Here is a 23,118-nt window from a genome sequence, read left to right as displayed (position 1 = left end):
TTTCACAACATATTTTAAGTACAAAAGGCAAAGTGAAAGTGAGGCCGTGGTTTGTCTGTGCAAGTTTTATCCATAGAGCTTTCAGTATAATATACATGTAGTATTAAGTAATATTATTACTAAATACAGCTACCGTCCTCATTCCTATAAACTGGTGTTCACAATGTAATTCCAATTGTAATTCCTTTTTCTAAAGATTCAGTCAGGTATTCTGCTGTGTATTCACCTCAGTTTCAAGCGTGCATTTTTATTTCCATGATTGTAGTAAACAATTCTAATAAAGCAGGCTCGATAGAGCTTGATGTGCTGAATCATGGACTTGCCATAAGCTTTTTCTTTTAATTTATTCCCACACTGAATGATTCCGCGTATTCCTACTAGAAGTTACAGTGGGTGAGTCCTTGTTGACTCTGTGTGCATATTTTCACATCTATCAAAATAACAAATCCAAGACTTTCTTCTTTTTGGAGGAGAGCACACAAATAAATATTTTAGTTTTCAGTTCATATATGATTTATATGTCCATATTTGTGACAGAGTCTCAAAGCGTATTCCAATGACGTGGGTGAAGTCGCCCTTCATGCTTGATACATTTTGTTTTATTAATGCCAATCTGTTAACTGGAAGTTCAAAGTTAACCTCAGGTTTGTTTGTTTTTTGCACTGGGCATGTGTATTTGAGCGTCAAATCAATAGCAGGATCACACATATCAAGCTGCTGCATTTTCTGTTTTGAACTGACCAATTGAATAAGCAGCAACCTTTTAAGCCTCCCGCCAAAAAAATAATCACCTCTTGTCACTGCCACACAGGATGTGCGGCAAAAATTTTTCTTTGTAGCTTTACACAAAGACATTGGTAGCTTTTTGTGGCCGGACTATGAACAGTAAGGAGAGAGTTGGCAGGGGCGCCGCTGGTGTCCATCAAACAACAGGTGCTCTTGGAGGGGGGGATGCTACTAAAAAAATATACACCTGATGCCAAAAAATAGGTATTTGCATAAAAAATATCGAAGTCAAAGCACTCACAGATACTTTTGAAGTTAAATGGCCTGTATATCAACTACTTGTGACAATAACAGTGACTTGATATTGTGACATTACCAGTGAAGTTAGTGATATTAAAGGTGCATTATGCAATAAATTTAAAGTGGCCGTAAAACCCTCCTAATATGTCACAGAGACTCAGGAATAATGTTCATATAACAAACTGAACTCACCAACAACAACAGTACAGCCAAAATAATTGCATTAAAATCTACCACCATCTACCAATCATTGCAGTCAGTAGTGTCTCAGCTGCCAAGCAACCACAGGTTGCCGGTTACGTCTCAGCTACAATGGAAACAAAACAAAACCTAAAAGACCTCGGCATTAATGTCAAAAACACCAAGATAACGTTTTTGGCAAAGCGAGGGTCTATATAGGACATGCTTTTGAACGGTGGAGAGCGTTGAAAGCTGAGAGGAATTTCAAAACTGATGCAGAATTGGCTTAAAAAAACATCTAAAAAACATTACTCAGGTAGACTTCACTGTCTGTAAAGTCATCGCAAACATAATAGGATTATAATTCAGAGGCACAAATCCATATTAGAAATGCTTCAGATCCTTCATGTAGTCGAGGAAAAATGGGACAAACTGTTGACAAAAAATGTCAGAGTTTGATGTCATCAAAGCTGACTCAACAGCAAAGTCTAAAAAACATCATTACCTCCCACTGGGACTGCAAATGGCCTGAAAACATAAGGAGCTGAAACTTGCAGCCAAGATTATTTTTAGGCCTTAGTATGTGCGAGTAAACGGCAAGGACGAACACAGAGGCAGCAGTTAGAAAGCAGTGGAGAATGTTTTACAGAGAAAAAACAGGCACAATGGTAAGCTGTAAGCAACATGCATCTGTGTCAATGATTATGCTCACTTCAAGCCAAACAGTGTACCGCAACCACTTTAAAGAGCACTGAGGCACCGGCCACTGGACATGTGTTTAAAAGCTTCTTATCTAACCTTTTAGCCATGGAAAAACTAACCTTTGTGGCTGAAGGGAAAATACAGACTTTTTCAAGATACAGGGACATTTTTTTAAATACCTGGAAGCCAAAGTGCTTATCAACTTGTTTACTCAATACTTGAATGGAAAAGTAAACTTCGGGTCAGGCTTTTAGCCAGCAGGGCGTCCGGGCAACCTGAGAAATTAGATGCCATACTTTTAGGCAGGACACCCTAAAGGTGCCCTATTTTTCCCCCCGGTAACCACCGAAACAATGTCATGAGGACGCGCGGGTATAGACAGGCGCGTGCTGGCCGTAGTTTTTGCTGCCAGCATGCGCTCGTTAGGTGTCCACCAGAGTGAAGTACAGTGATCTTGACTGGATGAGATGCCGTCTTCATTTGTGTAGCGCTTGTGTTATGTCCCCCACCCCCTTCGTAAACTTAAGCGCAACCTCGTTGGCACTGCACGCACACACACACACGCTTGGACGCGCACAGCCACTCGAGAGAATGAGCCGGTGACGAGCTGGAAAAAAGACGAGATGAATCAGTCAACATATAAACCTGAGGTAAACTATTTCCAATTATTCTTCAGCCAACTAACCAACAAAACTATTTCTTTGAGTAATATTGGTGCCCATTTGCATTCACATTGGGGATGCATAAGTTAAATGGAAGACCTAAAAAAATTATATTGCTAGCTAATAAAAACAGACTAAATGGATTAAAATAAACTATCCCCAGGATGTTGAATGAATGCTCACTGCTAATAAACATGCAAAGAAATAACCAGGTAGATATCCCCTAAAGTAATTCCTTTGTTTTTGTCATGCACGTATGACATTTGGGTTTCAGATCATAAGACTTCTGAATCTCAGTCTCTTACATACCCTTATTTACATCTGAGATAAACAACGTGAAATGTAGTACCTTTGGTAACAACCCATCCAATTTAAGATGAGAAAATGCAAAGGAACTGTACACCAGAAAAAAAAGGAATTGACTTTGCTGTCAGGAAATGTTGGGAGGGACTTAATGCCACCGACACAAGTTAAATTCCAGCTAGTGGAATCCATATAATCCTCTAAACTCAACTCGACATGTAGAATGATGTGACCTTCCTGTTCATTAATATCCACAGTAACACGTTTAGGTCACACTGCAATGTATTGTTTGGGCCAACAAGAATATGGTGCTGACAGAGCCGTCTTAAATGCGTTACTCTTCATTTCGCTAATTCTTTATTCAATTAAAGTCCCGAAACCTGATCGTGTGTCATAGACGGGAGACCACAATTAATTTTAGAGAGCTGAACAAATGTTATTTATATCGCATTAGTATAATCAGAGCATGGTGTTTGTGTAGGCATTGCCTTATGTATATTATTATCTTAATTATATCATAGCCTTAATAAAATTATAATCATATTATGCGAGTAGAGCATCTAATACAAATAAGGAAAACAAATAAACAAACATCTAAAAGTTTGTCACAAAAGGAAGAAGCTCATTAGATAAGACAATGATGCAACCCAGTTGTTCCTAAAGGCAGAGTGCTAATAATGAGATAATTTTGAATATTCAGCAATAATACAAGATAGAAATAACACCCAAATAAATTCTAATGGGTGTGTTGCAGAGATGGCTATACAACTGTATTTTTTTATGCATGAGCGAGTGCTCCAAAAAGCAATTATTGGTCCCTAAATAACTATGCATGGGTTCAAAAAAAGTTTTTTTACCAAAGGAAATCTATGAATATATCTACTTGTGCATAACTTGTGCCTTACCACCAAGTCAGGATCCTGCATGAGGCTCAAGATGACCTCGTACAATAAAGGTCGAAGGTCGGATTTGAACTTGACAGAGATCCACTGTCCTATTAGCCAGATGACCCGTCTACGAATCAACTTGTACCTGAGAAGAGAAGGGAAGAGAAGACTCATAAGTTGTGCTTGCAGAGAAACACTTAAACAGGCTTTCTGCATATTTGCATATGCGACCCCTGAAGGGAGAAGCTGACTTTTATATATTCGAGTAATAATTTGGAAAATGAATGTCTCTCTAATCTTATGTCCACAATGTGGCTGTACTAATGGAACTATTAGAAATAACTCACCCCACTATTTGAAGGATGACATCAGGAGTGACTCTGCTTATGACTCGACATTAAATTTCTTCTATCAGAGGCTTGCATAAGCCCGAAGACTGCAATATAATTTGGGGAGGCCGAGGGACAGACCCATATCATTGTCCCTCTCATATGCATATCCAGCTCTGAGACTGTTTAATTTAGCCCACACTCTGGCTGTGTACATTTCTGCACGGAACAGAGAGAGCCAGAGAGACTCACACCGGATATTGGATATGGTGACAAAGTGACTCGAAAACCCAACGGACAAAATGAGACAAAAGGAAAAAAGGAAAAAGATGAATGAGCGAGGAGAAAAAATTCAGTATACTATGTACTAGTGCTGGGCACTAGGTTAATGCACGTTGACGCGTGTTAGCGCATGACGCTTTTCCATGACAACTGACAGGAAAAAGAAGCGTCTTTATCGCCGTTAGCACACCTACAGTCGAACTGGAGCGGTCTGTTTATTAAACGAAAAGAGCAGCGCTACAAATAACTGTGTACTGCTTATGTGTGTCTCTGTTTTAGTGACACTAAAGTTTAGTGTTACTTTAGAGACTCATTTTAACAATCCGGAGTCACATGACACGTGTCTTTTTCCGGTCAGTCTTCATGGAAACGTGTCATGCATAAACATTGATGCCGTTAACGCACCCAGCACTATTATGTACTGTATATATATATAAATAATGTGTATACAATGTGTATAAACCTTTAAAAGAACACCTGTGAGAAAATGCCAAAAAGCCTGAAGGACAATGATATCACTGTCTTAAGACGCAAGGAAAGAGTCTGCTAAGAAAACTAAAATGGCCAAAAAGCCACTGGGGCAAGAGTAGTATGTGATATGAATTAAAATGCACTAGACTGTTTTTCCCTACTGTGCGGAACTGATTGTTGGTTTTTTCAACAGTTGTTTGGACAGACGAGAGGTGTCCCTCGGCATTTGCACTTGTTTGTATCTGTGGCAGAAATTGTGTCTGTGGACAGCCTCAACAGAAATGAGTGGATGAGGGGGGGATGTAGGATAAGGGGTAGCACTCTTGTTGGCTTCTTGTCACATATCCACGGGGAGCCAGAAAGTGAGTTCTGGGCCAACCGCCAGAAGACACTAAACAGCATGACTCAGGACTTGCAGATGGAAAACAATAGTGTCTATGTGTGTGTGACCATGTGTGTGTAAATGTCTTTCTATGGTTGTCTGGAGAAATTGCAGTTTAAAACTTTTATTGTGAGGCCATTTTAGCCGGAGAAAATCAAATGGCTGTTTGACGGTTAAGACGGGGGGTGGGGTTTTATGGTTCAGCTAAGGTCCTGCATTTGCTTAAATTGAGCTCTTTCCGCAAATAAAATTACCATGTGCGTACGTCACATCAATGGCAACCAAACCATAAATATAACTGAGCCCCTGGAACACTAAGCCAGACAAGATTGTATAGATCACAACAACAAATGACTGACTTTGAGGCCAGTGACACAGAGGAATCGACAGCAGACATTCTATCATCTCTAAGAGCAGACACGTCTGGTACTATCAGGTGAGATCTTGACTTTCTGTAAAGCAAGCTGAAAGAGGCAGTTTCTAAAATTGCAAAACACAGTGGCTTTCCCCCTTAAAAATATCAAGGCTGCTACCAGTAACACAGATAAAGGAAAATCCCATACATTCTGCCCTTTAATAGAAGCTGGCGATCATGGGTTTTGGAGAGGAACCTGGATTATACTTTATTCCTCACTTCTAATCTGGAATTAATGTACACCACTCTGGCCGATTGGAAATAATTTACACCTTTGCAAAAACAACACTGACCCAGGATTGGAAAGCTGCAAGGGCTCTACTTTGTGGCTTTGTTAACCACTTCACATGTCAAATTGTATACGTTTTGGGGGGTATCCATAGTGTTATGTCCACTGCCATTCTGTATGGCTGATGCATTGCATACATTAATTGTATATTCTAAGTTAATTAGAACAGAATACAGGGAGCCTGTTGATATTTGTAAGTTGGAACATCAAGTCCAAAAATCATCCCATGAAACGACACAGGTACATCGCTCTCCAAAAAAATCACAATCAAACTTAGTAATATGCCCACAAGGAAGCCTTTAGAAGGAGACGCACTGAGCAGTGACCACATATTCATTGAGCAATGTCATTCTATTGAAAATCCAAATCTATTGAAAATCCAACAGCAAGAGCAGACATCTGAGGGACTAAGGTTTGCCAGCTATTAAAAGCATCCAGAGTATGAGATGGACTCAAACTGAACCACAGTGTAACAATGCGTGACAGTTTATTTTAGTGCAGACAAACACTTCTGAGCAGGAGCAGAGACAATATATTATGCTTGATCAAGTCCCATTTGAAAGAAAAAGAAATCACTGCAACAAAAAAAAAATATCAATATGAAGTGAAGCAATAATGCTCTCAAAATGAAAGTCCACATTCTTAAATAAAACAGGAAAGAGTCTCCATGAGCATCAGCTCCGGTGAGTGTGGCACCAAGTATGAGAGCTACTCCCTCCCTCACACACCGATAGATGTTTGCACAGCATTCAAAGTGAGGATCCTCATAGTCAAATTGCATTCCCTAGCCCCTTACCTTAATCACCAAGTGCCTAACTGTAACGCTAACCTAAACCCAATTCTAACCCTAACCCTGAAACCAGGTCCAGGATCCAAGTGTATTTGCTTGTGTGAGCCATGATGTGGGCAGATTCAAACAATGCACAAGAAAACAGAGGAATCTGAAAAAGTCCATCAAAAAGGGAATAGTCTGGCAGATTCAATGTGGGTTGTATGTTTAGTATTAGTACTTTTACCATCTAAATATTGCTGGAGACCAAGCACAATAAGCACACCCCCACAAGGAAATACATTGAAATAAATAAATAAATTACAAAAATGGCTTGGAAAGGTGTATTTCCAAGCCATGGAAATGTGAATTTCCAAGCCATGAAAATGTGAATTTCCAAGCCATGGAAAGCTAGCTCATATTAAGAGCTAGTTTTGCTCCAGATGTAATATTATTACATCTCGATCTAATCAAGCCATCTGTGGTATGTGCTGGGAAAAAAAAGTTTGAAAATGATAGAGGCCCAGACTCACAACCTATAGCCAAAAACCACAACACAGAGGACCTGTGGTGCCATGCCTAAAACGGTTAGAGCCATTTTGTTGGCAGAGGTGGGACATGCACAATACTAGGCAGGTGTTCATCAGGTTATGGCTGCTCAAGAGACTCAAGATCACGTTATTGTTTCTTGACACCTAGCTGGAGCAGACTAGCTCCACACAGAGGTAAACATGCAAATGGAAAAACAGTAGAAAAAACTAAAATATCCAAGGAATTGACCTAGAAACAAAATTTATTAGTCAGCTCAGAAACAATGAATTTCAACTAATGCCATATCCCCACGAAAGCGGCATGTTAAATGGCACAGGCGAAAAAGGAGCCGGGGGGCAAACAGGCGTGTGAAAATACGGCAGGTGTGAGTGTGCAGGTTTTAATTCCAAACCCCAGAGACAGCCATGGACAGCATTCATTTAGCTGCAGTGAATTAACAAGCTTTACCATTAGATCTTTCTTTTTCATTTGAATTATTTATCTGTTACTGAGCACATTTTCATTGTCATTGTACTTTGCTCCAACAGCGAGTAGCGAGAGAGCCATGGAAGGCAAGTAAAACAAATGCTGTCGTAAGAACAGCAAACGGGCACCAGGCCAGTGTTTCTAAAACATCATTATAATATACTTGCTTCAGCAAATATACATTCACACAAGTCTTCTAACGTACGCCAGCGAAAATCACAAGATTAGTGAGAGAGATCAAGCATGTTCCTGTTTTAATATCCACATCGGCTCTACAACATCATGAAACCGACTGTGGGAACACCTCAAATCTGATAAACCTGCTTTATTTATCACCCAAGTAAAATAAAATCAATTATAGTTGAAAGGGTTATCTGAATAAATGTACAATTTAAATTATCTTAGTGGAAAGCATTCACACATCATGTAACAAATACATTTGGGCAGTGTTATTATTATTTACCTTTTTTTTTAGTCATTATTTTACTGACTGCATCAACAATTAAGATATTCTGCATATGACCATTGACCAAGGGGCTGCACACAGATTGCTGAACTGAACTGATTGACATTTCTCTATTGTTGTCAACACATCCAGTGTGTCTTGAGCAGTCAAATGATTGCAGTTAATTGTGATTAAGAAAGAATCAAACGTTTATTTAAGTTAATCAGGATTCATCCGATTTTTATAGAGATACATGCTTAATTTGCAATTTACAACACTTTGGACACAAGTCCATATTAACAACGTAAAGCAACTTTTACCAGGGTATCTTGATTGGGAATCAAATGGGAATCTTATATGATCTTAGATTTTTGATTTATTTCATTATTTAAAATCTGTGGTAACACATCTACAGTCTTTCTTTGAATCACACTACTGTGGACGTAAAGTGAATAAAACAAAAAAAAAAAAGATCAAAGAAAAGGAAACTTGGGTAAAAGTGCAGGGGTTTTTTTCACACCTGCATCATATGGAAATAGAGTTGCGTTGAAATCAGCAGGTCTCCACTTTGACGTCAACACCAAAATGAAAGGCTGATGATTTGAAGTGCTGTGGGCTTTTATTTTGTGTCCGTCTTGGGGTCTGTGTGTGCAGGCCAGTGTTCTTGCTATTATGCACACCACCTTGCCTCTAGCCATACTCTCTTACTTGTCACTTTTGAAATTTATTAATCTATCACCTCGCTGCTTATTGTTAATGCAGCCGAGTGACTGTCGCCCACTTGATCAACTTCCCTCTCAGGCTGTTACAAGGCTTTTCTAGTTTTATTAGTCTGCTTGAGTGCTCGTGTTATGACAAGTTTGACTGTGGCTTGCTAGAGCAGAAGGAGCCTTTGTGATTATAACTGCCACAGGCATCGACTACAAGCATCAGTTGGCTATTTATGAAAAATCAATGGCTAGACAGAGGTTAATAGCAAATTAGCTTGCGATGACGGGAACGTTGTCTATGCAATGTATCAGGTGCCACTTACTTACTGCAAGTGAAACGCTGTACAAACAAAACACCTTTTTAAAATTTACTTTGGAGCAGAGTGATTTCATTTACCGTCACATAATACTTATGAAAAAAATACATAAACACTGCAACTTTCATTCTGCACAGGGGAAAGTAAAGTTGGCTGCAACACTGTGAGACTGAGCGAGGTGCTACTGTACAGCCATAGAGGAGAAGTTTAATGCTTGAGGTGCTGGTATAGCCCAGCTTGGGTCACATTTCTCTGTCCAAATCCCACCCAAGATATGAGAGAGTCCTAACTAAACCCAACCTGAATCCTGAAAGGCACCATTTTTTTTGTGTGACTGGACTTGACCAAAGCCTGCCAGGAACAATTGCTGCGTAACAATACAAAGCTAATTAGATTGTCAAGTGTCCACATGAGGTTTCCACATTCTTTAACTTTAATTTTAATTTACTTTTATAAAACAAAACAGAGGGAAAAAGAAACAAAGATGCGAAGACATTTCAAAATACCTGCTCATGTCAAATTACCTGTGATGACTGACTTGCAGCTCCCCGAGAAGCTGATTCTTGAACCACTGGTCAAAGTCCACATTATCAAAGAGTTCATAGGCAGCCAGACCCACTGCATTGTATACTGCAGATAAAAACACAAGTTAGAAAATCAGCACTGAGGATATAATAATATAAGTCCAAGTTAGGACAAAAGACATACAGTTAAATCTTATGGTCCAGCTAATATCTGTAGAACATTGAAATGTTCGTTTTTGTGACGACTTCGAGTAAATTACTCTCACTTCTACAAAATCATTTTTAATTGCACTACAATATGCGACGAATCAGGTTTCATTTCAATGTCTTAAATTCTATTTTGATGTATATGGTCCAAGGGCACTTATCCAATAGGAGCTAATGATGTACTGCAATATATTTACTCTGTGCAGGACAAAAATGATCAATGTGATAGTGTGGGAATGGAAAGAAAAATACATATAGACCTCATGAATGTCTGCTGCAATAAAAATACAATCATAAGCGGCACGGTTGACTGCCAGAAAGCAGCATTTGTCAGCAAACTGAGCCATGGTTTCGCAGCAAATATGGTCATTACTTAGCAGCAACACCAACACAAATACATAATGCCAACAAGAAAGGTACTCAACTCAACAAAGCACATGGCTACACATTTATGATTTTGCACCACAATACTTTTTACATTTTCCAGCTCACAATATTTTTCGGCTTCTCCCTCTCTAGAGGAAACAACCAAACAGGTTAAAAAAAGAATAAAAAACAGAAATACATTTCTTTATTAATGTCTCTATGGAGCATGTATTCCATTATACAGCTCACTGAAGCAAACCTGGAAGTATAATCTTGGGTTGTGCACTCAGAAAAGCACTTGACCATCTTTTTTTTTTTTTTTTTTTTTAAGCAGTAGAATGGAAGCCTTGCTCTATAATTGTATTAGTCCTATTATAATTACTGAATCATTTATGTTCTTCTTGGATAAAAGAGAACTTGCAATGATTTAGTGCCCCTCTCGATCTTCAACCAGTTACAGCTCTCACCAACACATCATGTGCCAGTGCTGCTGCAACCACAGCACAGCTTCATCATTCTGTAATGTTTGATATTTTATCAATACTGTCAGCGAAATTATAAGATCTCTACAGACATCCAAGCTTTAACAGAAACCCTATTAGCAGCGAGGGGAGGAAATCTCAAGGTACCTTATAAATTCAATTACAAAACAGAGGGCTAAAATTATATTATAAAGTCACTTTTTCTTGGAAAAATATGGTGCAAAGATCCATAAACAATTCATGTGATTATTTATTTATTTTTATATTTTACATTGGAGAGGAAAAAATACTTCAGGAAACAAGGAAAGTAAATAGGATTGCGTCTCCAACAACAGCGTTTAATTACATAATTTACTGTGCGACATACTTATCGCTTTCTATTAAGGTTTAGGTAGCTATAAAAAAATAAAATTGGAGAACATAAATATTGGCTGTCTAAAACAAAGAGGGAGGGGGAGAGAGAGACAATGCAGCAATTGGGTGCGCCTCCAGCTGAGTTAATCCATATCTACAATTCTGCTATATGTATCTATAAAATATTATTGAGAAAAACTAAATGACCAGCACCCATAGACCGAGCCAGGGAGTGAGAAACGCTGAAGCAGACAGCTGATATTTCTCTTCAAGTCCGCCCGGACATTATGAGGGAAAGATATTAATACAATTTAAGTGTATTTTCCAGTCTGCTAGTTCACTTCTGTTTTTATTGCCATTTCTGATGATAGATTTGTTCCCACATTGATTCATAATCTTTCAAGAGAGAAAAACGACACATCAGAAATCCCCCCCCCCCCACCCCTAACTGGTTATCCTAACTCTGTGATTTAGTTGTGTGTGCCATAAAATCAGCCCTGACCTGTCAAACTGTCATAAACACTACAGGGATGTAGAGTGGGATGTGAGACGGGGAAACGAGATGTCTGTATACAATTGACCCTGGTTATACTCGCCACGTATTTTTTTGCATTTTGTGGAAAGATAACAATGACAAGCAACTCTGCCAGGCTTCAGGGTACACACTAAACATTTAAGAATAATTTCAGCAAACTTTTCAATGGCATGACTCACCTGCATCCTTCATTAGCAGCTGGACGGGGTCTTCCACGTTGGTGGGGCCTGGAAAGATACTTCCACAATGTTAATTTTATGCAACAAGCCAGAGGGCTTTCTTAATGCAAATCCTCTAATGTTTAAAAATCGTTCCAATGATAATGATGAGGACCTGTAGGATTTAATGGACACGTTGACTAATGGTAAACGGTCTGCACAATGTTAACTACCACTCAAACTGGACTATGAGTCACATTTCAACATTAGTCATTAAGCGCTTTTGGATGAAGTTTTTTGGAAAAGTGATCATTTGCAGGCTCTAGCAGGCACATTTTCGTCATATATAACATGTATTCACTGGACAGATAAATCTTCTGAGGCTGGAAGTTTGTGTAGGACTCTGTACTGCACTGTGAAGCCAAGAATAGAAGTTTTCACAGACTTCTGGTTTTCAGATGCTGGTGCCCTCACCAGAACTCTCACATGTTTTAAGGAAAAGCGGAGCTCCACGAGACAACAATTCCAGGAATTTAGAGTCTTGTGAGTTCCCGGTGAGCGCGGAAGTCAACATCGTGTGTATTTGTATATCCCCTGTACTTAGACTGAGGAGGACCACAAAAACATGAGTCATCTTTTTTCACATTTTGGCAAGTGGTAGGGCCTCCAGAGTCCCAAATATAAGTATCAAAATGATTTTAATGAAAAAAATAAAAAATAAAAAAAAACTCTCAAAGATGAATCCAATATCAAAATAGTTGACAATTAACTCAATCAATTAAAAGTTGCAGCCCTAGTAGTGTCTAATTATATAAGCAGTGCCATTCCACTTTTATTATGATCATTTACTTTACACTTTATAATAACAAAATGCTTGTTGTCACACTCTTTTAAAGAGGGACTGGTCATCAGCAGCACCTGACGAGCATGATCATCATCATCCTAAAGATTTTACCAACACTGGCAAGTAAACAGCAACTCGGCATCATCACTAGTTTCAGTGTTAGGGTTAGTGCTTCCTGCAGAAGCCTGCACACACATCTCAGCAGGCTCTGTACTAAACACCTGCTTTCCTGTTGTATCCATCACCCAGGTGTTCATGAAGGAAAACGGCATATGTGTTCAATCAATACCCATTAGTCTGACAACACCATGTCAGTTACTGCCATGGATACAACCTATTTCTGTGAAAAACATGCGAGGGTGATTGTACTGATGGAGGTTGTTATCAGGCATGTCACCCATTCCATACAAAACACAATTGGAAATAGGGTCAGAGATCTGAGGCCCATTTTGTGCTATGAGGAATATATAAGGTACAACATGTCCAAGGCAGGCTGATTTTAACTTTATAGTAGTATAATACAGAGCTAATACAAAGTACAAAACGCATAAATGCATTGAAAAACAAAGAATTCCCAAATAAGACATAATATATTTAATGAAATACAAAATATTTTACTATAACAATAAAACACAGCAGAAGCAGCAGCACACCTCCTACGACTTTATAACCCTTATGATCATGGGATTTCTTTTAGGGCAGCATTAAACAGCATTATAGTTTAGGTGGGTGTAAAAGTGGCAAATTATTGCTTCTTTTTTTTTTTGGCGTGTAACAATGTTTGAATTAACACTTAACTCACCCTGAAGATTCTGAACCATTTCAAGCAATACTGGCGTCAGGGTCTGGCTGTAGTTGTGAAAGATATCCAGGAATAATACTTCTGTACAAGGCTAAAAAGAAGAACAAGGGATAGAAAAAAACACAGTTAAGTAACAGAATCCATGTGTGACAACACGCCGTCAAAGAGGTCATCAGCAGGATTCATTAGCATTTATCTAAGTACGCTACATTCTTAGCAAACACTTGTATGGTGTTGCATGGAAAAATATCATGAATAACTGACATCAATATGCTGTTTGTATCCTCTGTCAACACAAAAAAAAAAAAAAAGGGATGGGTATGACAAACGTGCACGCAAACAACAGCAGATGTATTGAGCTCCCAATTCACTGTAAGGTCTTTGTGACATTGTGAGGATATTTCCGTCCATGTGCAACTGTCTGTGTATGAATACAGGACCTAATTTCTGAGGAACTGGTTAAGAATTAAGCCAACATTATACTTCTACAACTGCGTAACCACGGAAACCCCTCAAGCCTTCATAGTTCTCCGTTGTGGTGCCGGATACACACTGCAATTTTTCCGCCCTATCAGTAGGGGTCGCTGCACAAGGTTGTCGTGCTTCTGGCTACAGTGAGCAATGGCGTCCGAGAGAGAACGACTGTTGCTGTTGCAGCTGAATAACATTGAAACACAGATACTTTTGAAACAAAAATGGAGACATGAAAGACTGAGGAGATGTGTCCGGATGTGGTATGTATATCCACTAAATGTATCAAGACTGATATGTCCTGTTGCACATATATGTTAGTTATGGAGGTCTACGTATATATACACATTAACTTGTTTTTATGGTCAAAAACTTTGTAGTTGCTGTAAATGAGCAGATAGAAATCAATCCTTACCGACGCTCTGCTATATATCATGCAGTCGGAGGACTCACCATAACCGAGGTAGGGTATCAACTGTCAAGGATAACACTTTATTTAGTGCGTCGAAACAAATGGAAATCAATTCACTCTCCTAAGCTGTGCAAACCTATGTGCGTATGTGTTCAAACATAGAAATAATAGCCCAGCCACAAATAACAGTTAAAGGGATACTTCACCGATTTGAATGTGGCTTTGTATTGCTAGAATAGCAGTAGTATTTTTTAGAAAATGTGCTTCCCTCCCTCAGTTTTTCACTGAATTGTAAAAAAATCTGTTTTCCATTTTCAAAATGTGCCCTACTGTGATGCAAAACGTGTCATTTGACTCACAGGAGGGCACATTTCGATAAGGGAAAACAGATTTTTTTACAAGTCAGGGAAAAACTGAGGGATGGAAGCACATTTTCTAAAAAATACTACTGCTATTCTAGCAATACAAAGCCAAATTCAAATCGGTGAAGTATCCCTTTAATTAGTTTTGATGCAATAAAAAAGAAGGAAATAAATAAAATGTAAAATGTTTAATTTCTAAAGCTAAAAAAGGACAACCACGTTGAATTTGAGCTACTTTTAAAAAATGCAGTTTGTAATCAATATCATATAGAAAGATGAACTGCCGCCAGTCAGGGCAAGGTAAGGTGTTATAATGAGACGTAGGAGAGGATTGCCTTTGAGGAAAGGAGGTGAATAATTAAATGGCCCGAGTGCAATTTTTGTTCAATGTTTATTTCTATTATGCATTTGAGTGTTTTTATCACCCGTTTGGTTTCTGTAATGTGCTAAAGTTTTTTTAAATAAAAACATTGAATATAGGTATAAGCAATCTTATCACGGGGAACTATATCTATATATAGATACTGTATATAGATATAGATATGTGCATGAACCAGTGACAGGTCATAGCATGCAACCTTTACACCTTGTTGGCAACAGGCCAGAGGTCACGACACTCTTAAAAAGCCAATCTCTCAATGACATCAGGGCAAACACAAAACCCTTGTTCAGCTGGGAAGGTTATAGACAGGTAGGATATAGATCCATAATCAGCAATTAGAATTGGTGACCATGGAAGGAATAAATGGATAGTGACATTTGATCCATGAACAAGAGTATGACAGTGTGCCGATGTGTGACTCTTGAGTATTTTAATGGTGCCTCTGAATGTGTACATGCATTGGAATGACAATAAAGACATTTGAATCTTTTGCATGAGCTAAAAATCGTCTGTAATCTGTAACCATCTGTACCCTCTCATCACCTCCCAGGAGAGAGTGTTTGAAATTATTGATACTGTTTAATCTCTTATTTGACAGTTGTATTAATTATATCAGCTATTTACAATTTAATACAGATTTTGTGTTAATGCATGAAGATCTTTGACAGCATCTTAGTGTAATTCAAAGAAACAGCGAGGTACAAGTTTGTCATCTAAAGCGATAAAATGAATTGGGTTCAACAGAGAGCAGGAAGAGGAGAGTAAAAAGGGGTAGACAAAAAAAAAAAAGCCAGTGGATGAGAAATGATGTCATGACTGAAGCTAAAGATAAGCCCCTGCCAACTAGACATAGCCAAGGAGATACGATATAAAGCCCTGGGGAATGTTGACTCATTTATAAGCTGTAATGTTTACATTTTGTTCAGTGTATTCACAGGAAATGCTACTTTGATTTTTTTTGTAAATAAAGAACATTTTGTGACAATATTACAGTAATTACACCTTTTGCTATAATGTATCTTTTAAAGGTGCCGTCTGTAACTGGTTTCTGAAACACTTTATACAATTAGGGCTGTGTTTACAGCCCTCACCACCAGGAAGTTATGTACTTAATATACATATAGATATTTAACATCCTTAGATCTGTACAACACATGCTTAGGATTTCTGTCCATCAGAGATGATGTTATTGTGGTGTTAATAAGAGGCAGGATCCTCGTTTGTCATTCATTCACTTGTGTTTTTTTACTTACCCGCAGACTGTACTTCCAAGAGTCTCCACCTGTTTCTTCAACGGCTGAAAAAAAACATGTGAAATGGTTCTCCATTAGAAAATCTCTGTCGTCATCTCAGTGATGAGCAACTGAACTGAGCAGTTATTGTAGCTTTAAAAACAGTCTTGGCTGAGCAATCACAGCTATTTGTAATACAGCACTGTGTCCAGTATCTTGGTATGGCCTGATGCGCCCTCTAAACCAATACAAGTAGACGTGGAAACTGTCCTTTTAGAATAAAACAAACAGATTATTATTAATTCTAATTCATATTCATTTCATACTCCATGAGAGAAGATTATTGACAATCATTGTATATAATAAGGACAGTGTTCGTGGGGCATCATTCTCGCCTCTCTCCCAAGGTGGCAGTGACATTGACACATTCTCCAGCAGTCAATGCAGCGTCTATGTATATATGTCAATGTGCATCCCAACTTCATGAGCATACATTTAAATAAAATAAGTTTTGCTGATGTCTACACCCAAAGCCACATAATGAATTGTAGAACCGACTAACCCTCACTGTCCTGGACCTTCAGAGAAGATACCAGTTAACTCAACCAGTCTGCAAGTCTAGATAAGCCCCAACACTGGATTTAGCCTGTGTATCTGGAGATGTGCTATTACCAAAGCTCTCCGGGTCCTCTTCCCACATTGCCAGCTCTTCCTCTGTGAGGAGGAAATAGTGTGAGACGAGCCGGCGTCCAATCTCCGTCAGTGTGGGGTGAGTGAAGAATGCTGTCTTGATCTTGTGAGCCTCCAGATTCTCTGGGGGGGGGGGGACAGGGAATGAAAGAGAAAACAAAGGGATGAAAATATACACTTATAAAAAATAAATAGTGCTAAAATTAGCACATAGGGTTTCTAAATATAAAAAAGGATGCATGCTCAAAATGCTTAATTATAGGCAAACTCCTTTGTTACAAATGGACTCAAGAATCAAAATAGTCTCTTCACTTATAACCTCAGCCAAGGATGTGAGAAGTCATATTTATGTTTATATTACTCAGAATTAGCCTGGGTAATCTAATCTCTGGCATATACTTCGACCAGCTCTCCTCCATTGTGTCTCTCAATGCCTCGTTTCCCAGTTGTGTCCCATTGTCAACAAAATGAGCAAATGTAGTGAAACTCTACATACCATAGTTTAATAATTCTCATTTTTACCTAATCAAAATAGAATGTTTGTTTATTTTTCTTGAAACTGACAAAATGTATGAAGAATTTTACTACAAGAGTTAATCCTGTCCTAAAACGAACAACATGTAGTTCCAGACTGACATCCAATCAGACAGGTTGCTCATCTTTTCATGTATGACCCAAATATCACTGCTTGTGCTATACTAATAACCCTCTTCTAATACACTCAAATGTGACACAGCATTGACCGAATATAAAAAGAGAACACCTGTGAGCTCAATCCACTGAATTTAACATTGTGACATGAAAGACTTTGTTTCCCCCTTTGGGAACGGGAAATGGAAGGCAACGCCGAGGACTGGTGTCACACATTTGATTGAAACCAAGGTACGAACACCCACGAAAATATGGCTCCTTTCACTGTCAACTAAGCATTGCTTAGGAGAAAGACACCACAGTACCTTGCAGAACAAAGACAGAGCTTTGTGCTCTATGACTAACGAAGCACTAGAGGCCTCTTGCAGCTTGAAATAAACATGAGCCAGGGCGAGTGATGTTGATGGCATTACAGCACTGTGCTTTTCCAAACACTCTCAGAGAACAACTTTGAAGAGCTTGTGGCATTTTCTTTGAGACTGGGAGTTGCCTAAATTTCCTTTTAAGTCCTGCTTTCATTTCATTTTGATTTTTCCTCATGCATCACTCATCTACCGTGTTTTTCGTCCCTTGTATTATCACTTTATTAATCCTTTATCCTCCACCCTTCAGCACCCCAATATCCCAAAGACCTTGTGACCTACCATCCATGTTCTTTGAAGGTTTGTAGGCATCGTTCTTAACAATCATCTTGATGAGATTCATGCACTGAACAATGAAGCGTTCAAAGGTCACTCCCTCCCCTGCAGGTGTGAACACATAGCTGACGGCAAATTCAAGGGAGCACTGGATTAGGGGTAGGAATGCACATGGGTGATACTCCAAAAAGTCCAACAACTATATAGAAAGAGGGAATGACAGAAAATGACACAAGATAGCAAACATAAAGGGAGAGGAAAGCATAAGATCAAAATGAGTCAGTTGTTTCTTTGCAACAATATATATACAACCCGTGTGTGGTGCATTATCACATATTAACATTTCACTCACAACTTTTGTGTACAGTATGATCGTTTTCTCCAGTTTTTCTCTGCAAGTACTATCCGGACCAACCCGTCGGCCTAAAGCACAAAAAGAAAACACACACCATTTCTATCAGAAGCATATATATATATATACACATGCATACATATATTCACACATATATGTATATATATATATATATATATATATATATATATATATATATATATATACACACACACATACATACATATACATACACACACAAATATATATATACACACATACATACACACATTTATATATATATATATACACACATGCATACATATACACACACACATATATATATATATATATAAATATATACATACAGCTTCAAAGTTATCGATAAATGTTGATTGGGACACCAGTGAATCAGCATCATTATAAGAAAAACATCCCAGACCTACTTACATAAAGTGTAATGAAACTGTATTTAGCAATGTAGAGTCATTAAACTTTCTTGGAGGAGTGTTTAATCGATCCCCAACTTTTTGTATTAGGCTTATGTCCATCAAAGCATGATTATAGCTTAAAAAAAAAATAAAAATAGGAACAGGCTTTTATAGAGCTCAACTTGCTTCGGGCGAAAAAGAGTAACGCATTGTTATGGAAAAACATTCACAAAGGTCGACATACAGTATATTCTAAAGGCTAAACAGAAAGTTTTTGATTCACCAGATGACAGGGGGATTTAATAACTTCTGTGATTAATGCAGTTCCTAAGTAGGAGAAATGTATTTTACCTTAATACTTGCTGTACTCCTGTTCCAAGTATCCTTTTGAGTTTATTTTCACATTTACAGCAATTACTCTGCACACTGTAAAAATGTGTGTAAATGGCTATTCCTTTCTTATTCTGTGGCAGAAAATAAAATGTGGATAATTGCTTTTTATTGCAAGTCATATTGTCATTGCAATATTTAACAATGTTAATGCATATCACATTTTTCCTCTTATCATGCAGCCCTTGTCTCACTTGAATAAAAGGTTGATTAAACATTATGTCTATTGTGAGTGCGTGTGAATAATTTCAATAGTCTCTTGAACCTACAAGTGTAACCTGACTAAAAACAGACAATTAGCGTACGCCACGGAAGCCACGGTTTGATTATTTGTAATGAAAAGGTGCATTCGCTCTTTGATGATCAGACCTTAAAAGAGTCACAAATTATTCATCGGAAGCATATGAAGGATGACGGGGAGCATTCGATGAAAAATTGCTTTGACTGATGCCTGAGCTCATCTTTGCTAAACAGGAAGGAGAAAATGTTCAAAAACCGGAGAGATTCATTTGAACTCCTGCAGCATGAATTTATTTACTGCAGCAAACTTTTCCTCCTTCAAGGCCAAATGCCCATTATATCCTACTTTCCTTGGGACAGTGACATGGACCCATTACAGTTTTTGCAATATATAATAAAGTGGGGTAATAAAAGCTTTTCAAAAAATGACTATGGCACTCTCTAATGTACATGCTGGCGCCATAAAACTACTTTTTTTTTCTTTCTTTTTTTAAATCAGCAAAGAGGCCAAAGTCATTGTTGTATTTCCTCTTATACACACATTTATTTCAGCAACTCATGGTGTAACGTAATAAAAAAAAGGTTTTTGTCTTGCTTCCTCTAAGATACTGTACAGATACATTTTTGGTTTTTTTACTTCTGTATCCATACTATAATGTCCTTGTATGCAGGTGTTTGACAGCTAGTGATGTGAAGCAAACTGAGGGCGCAGATTTGAAACACACAAATAAAATTCATAGGATAATTCAAACGAAAATGAAAATCTAGCACAGCTACAAGAGGGGTCTTATTTCTGATACAATCAGCCGAGCAAGGAAGCTGTCAACAATGTAGTGACTTGCAGAAATAGACATGTGACCTTGGACGGAGGATAAACATCTAGCAGCAGGAGCCAGACATCAGAACAGGACACAAGGACTGTCCCAAAAACACCAGTTTATAAAGCTGACCTTATCAGACTGTGCAGAGCTGATATTTCTCCACAGACAGACAGTGACCTGCCTCTGTGTTTCCTCTATCTGTCCGGACCAAATACCAACAGGACCCTGACACTGTCTCTGATGCCATCAGCAGAATAAATATTGGAAGTGATAGCTGCTGCTGATATCTCAAATAATTTTTTTTTGCCAACATCTGCCACTATGACAGCTCATGGAGCGGTCTCTGAGATTTATCTCACTCACTGAGCATTATTATGACAAACCTATACGGAAAAGCAAAAAGGATCATCGATGGCGAGATCACACGGTGAAGTTTGGGCCAACGTAGCTGCATAGAGCAGAAGGTCTGGATCCAGAGAGCGAGAGACACTACAGAGCACTGGGATTTTAACTGGCCCAACTGTTCAAACCTTTATGCCACCACAGGAAATGCAGACCAAGACAGCACTCAGCCAAATCGTGTCAGTGAACTGACTGAACACTTTGTCTGGGCAGTGAGAGAGAGAGACACTCAAGGGAAACAAGGGAAGGAAGAATCAACTGATTATGAAAGAAAAGTAACTTCACATGGTGTAATCCGACATGCGAATTTTAGTCGAAATAAGAGTCAGATATTTAACTTAATTTAAAGGTCCCATATTATACCCCATTTCTCCAAGTTAACCTAGTTCCCTGGTGTCCTAATGAACATGTCTGTGACATGCTTTGCTCAAAATAAGGATGAAGCACCACAGCAGTTCAATCACCCTGCCAAAACAGCCCTATTCAGAACACTCTGCTTAGTAGTATCTCTTTAGGTCCAACTTAAAAAAAGTAAAACGAAACTTAAGGGACAGTAAATGACATCATCCACAGAGGCAACTGGGAGCTAACAGCTATCTTTTTGTGGACTTCAACACCGCGCGCTTTATCTCCTGTACTTAGACTGAGGAGGACCACAAAAACAGGAGTGAGTCCTCTTTTTTTTCACACTTTGGCGACTGGTAGGGCATCCAGAGTCCCAAATATAAGGGTTTAAATTATTATAAAGTTAATTTTGCATAACTGATCTAGTTAATAAATTAATTTTGCATATCCATTTATATTTACTGGTGAGCTTCCAAGCTACTCAAGTAGGCTATAGTCCACATTATCTGCAAGAGGCCTGGCCGTGTTTCTCTACATAAACAGTCGGCCATTCAGGATGGATCCCAAAAAAGGGTCATCAAAACAATTTTTGCCAAATTGCAGTCTCCTTGTCACACCTTCATTTCCTTAAGTTAACAATTAACAATTCCCTCCAGTTAGCTCTGTGTGTAAATACAGGAGAAGGTGGCATCCGAACTCGATAAACTAAAGGACTGTAAGCAGCTCATAAAAAGAGACATAAAACATCTTAAATGTGTATTAGTGTTGTAAAATTCCTGTTAAAAGGAAGACATTAGGCAGGGGAACGACACAGTCAGAAATCATCTCACACATAAACCAATTAAAGACCGGTGAAGAAAAACAAACACTATTTGATTTGGGACAGGGAAGTGAGATTACTTTACTTAATTATTTATAATTAGATCTCACGGTCACACCAATAAGTGAGAGAGGAGGTCAACATCAATGAGGAAAGATTTTCCAAAATAACCCATTACAATGCATCTTTAAATTGCGCTCTGAAGATCTGAAACAACAAAGATTCTCTTTTCTTGAGTTTTTAAATAAAAGAGAAGTGAGCACACACTGTATACAGAAGCAGATCGTCTGTTTGCTAATGGTTTAAAAGAGAAATCCTCAATTAAAGCTTAACCTTTTCAGAGAAGTCATTTTGATATTTTAATTTGACACCCATACAATGCTATTATGAGACTTGGAGTTTGCATATCATGGAGGATCTTCAAACTTATAAATAGCAACCTTCTGCATGCATAAAGCTACTGTAACTGAGACTGTTTACTAAAGCCTTGGATCAGAGATTGAAGAAAAGAGAATGAGACAAGTACTCACAGCATTCCAAGAATTGTTTTAGCCTTTCAAACACTGCATTCAGGAAACCCTGAAAACAAAAAGGGTGAGATGAAGTTTAATCACTGTGACATTATAGCAGTTGAATCCCTGGTGATTGCTTCATCAGTATTATCCAGAAGCAGAGGAAATAAGTTCAGTGTGTTGCGTATGTGTGTATCGGTAGGAGGCACACGTACATGTTTGTCATTGTATTCAGGGGTAGAAATGAAAATGTCAGTTATACATTATGAGTCAGTTTTCTGTATCATTGTGTAGCTGTGGCTTAGCATGGGAAATTAAACGATAAACAAAGACGCAATCTGCTGAGATGGGCATTAATCAGTGGACAGCTCAGCTACCAACGACAGTGTCAAAAATTGTCACTAAGGACAAGAAACTGGGTGGGAGGCTGAGGGAGAACAAGGACTGCGGCAGATATTTCTAAAGCTGATTGCAAGATATTTACGGAAAGAGGAGGCAAGGTGATAAAAGAGAAGAAAATACCTGCATAG

The 23,118-nt window shown here is 38.4% G+C and overlaps 1 protein-coding gene across 2 annotated transcripts in view; it reads right to left on the bottom strand.

The window, feature by feature from the left end:
- ipo11 (importin 11) overlaps positions 1-23,118 on the bottom strand; it is a 92,821-nt gene that overhangs the window by 48,880 nt on the left and 20,823 nt on the right. For both annotated transcript variants that reach the window (XM_083904891.1, XM_083904892.1), the window contains exons 8-16: positions 22,607-22,655; positions 18,649-18,719; positions 18,303-18,495; positions 16,990-17,130; positions 16,339-16,382; positions 13,459-13,549; positions 11,834-11,881; positions 9,711-9,816; positions 3,779-3,905 (exon numbers count right to left, since the gene is read on the bottom strand). In XM_083904891.1, the coding sequence (XP_083761017.1) occupies positions 3,779-3,905; positions 9,711-9,816; positions 11,834-11,881; positions 13,459-13,549; positions 16,339-16,382; positions 16,990-17,130; positions 18,303-18,495; positions 18,649-18,719; positions 22,607-22,655 (870 nt within the window). The remainder of the gene's footprint in view (positions 1-3,778; positions 3,906-9,710; positions 9,817-11,833; positions 11,882-13,458; positions 13,550-16,338; positions 16,383-16,989; positions 17,131-18,302; positions 18,496-18,648; positions 18,720-22,606; positions 22,656-23,118) is intronic.

Source organism: Microchirus variegatus, assembly GCF_963457635.1.
Source record: "Microchirus variegatus genome assembly, chromosome: 18".
In the NCBI taxonomy this organism is placed as follows: domain Eukaryota; kingdom Metazoa; phylum Chordata; class Actinopteri; order Pleuronectiformes; family Soleidae; genus Microchirus; species Microchirus variegatus.
This window is presented reverse-complemented; position numbering and strand designations above follow the sequence as displayed.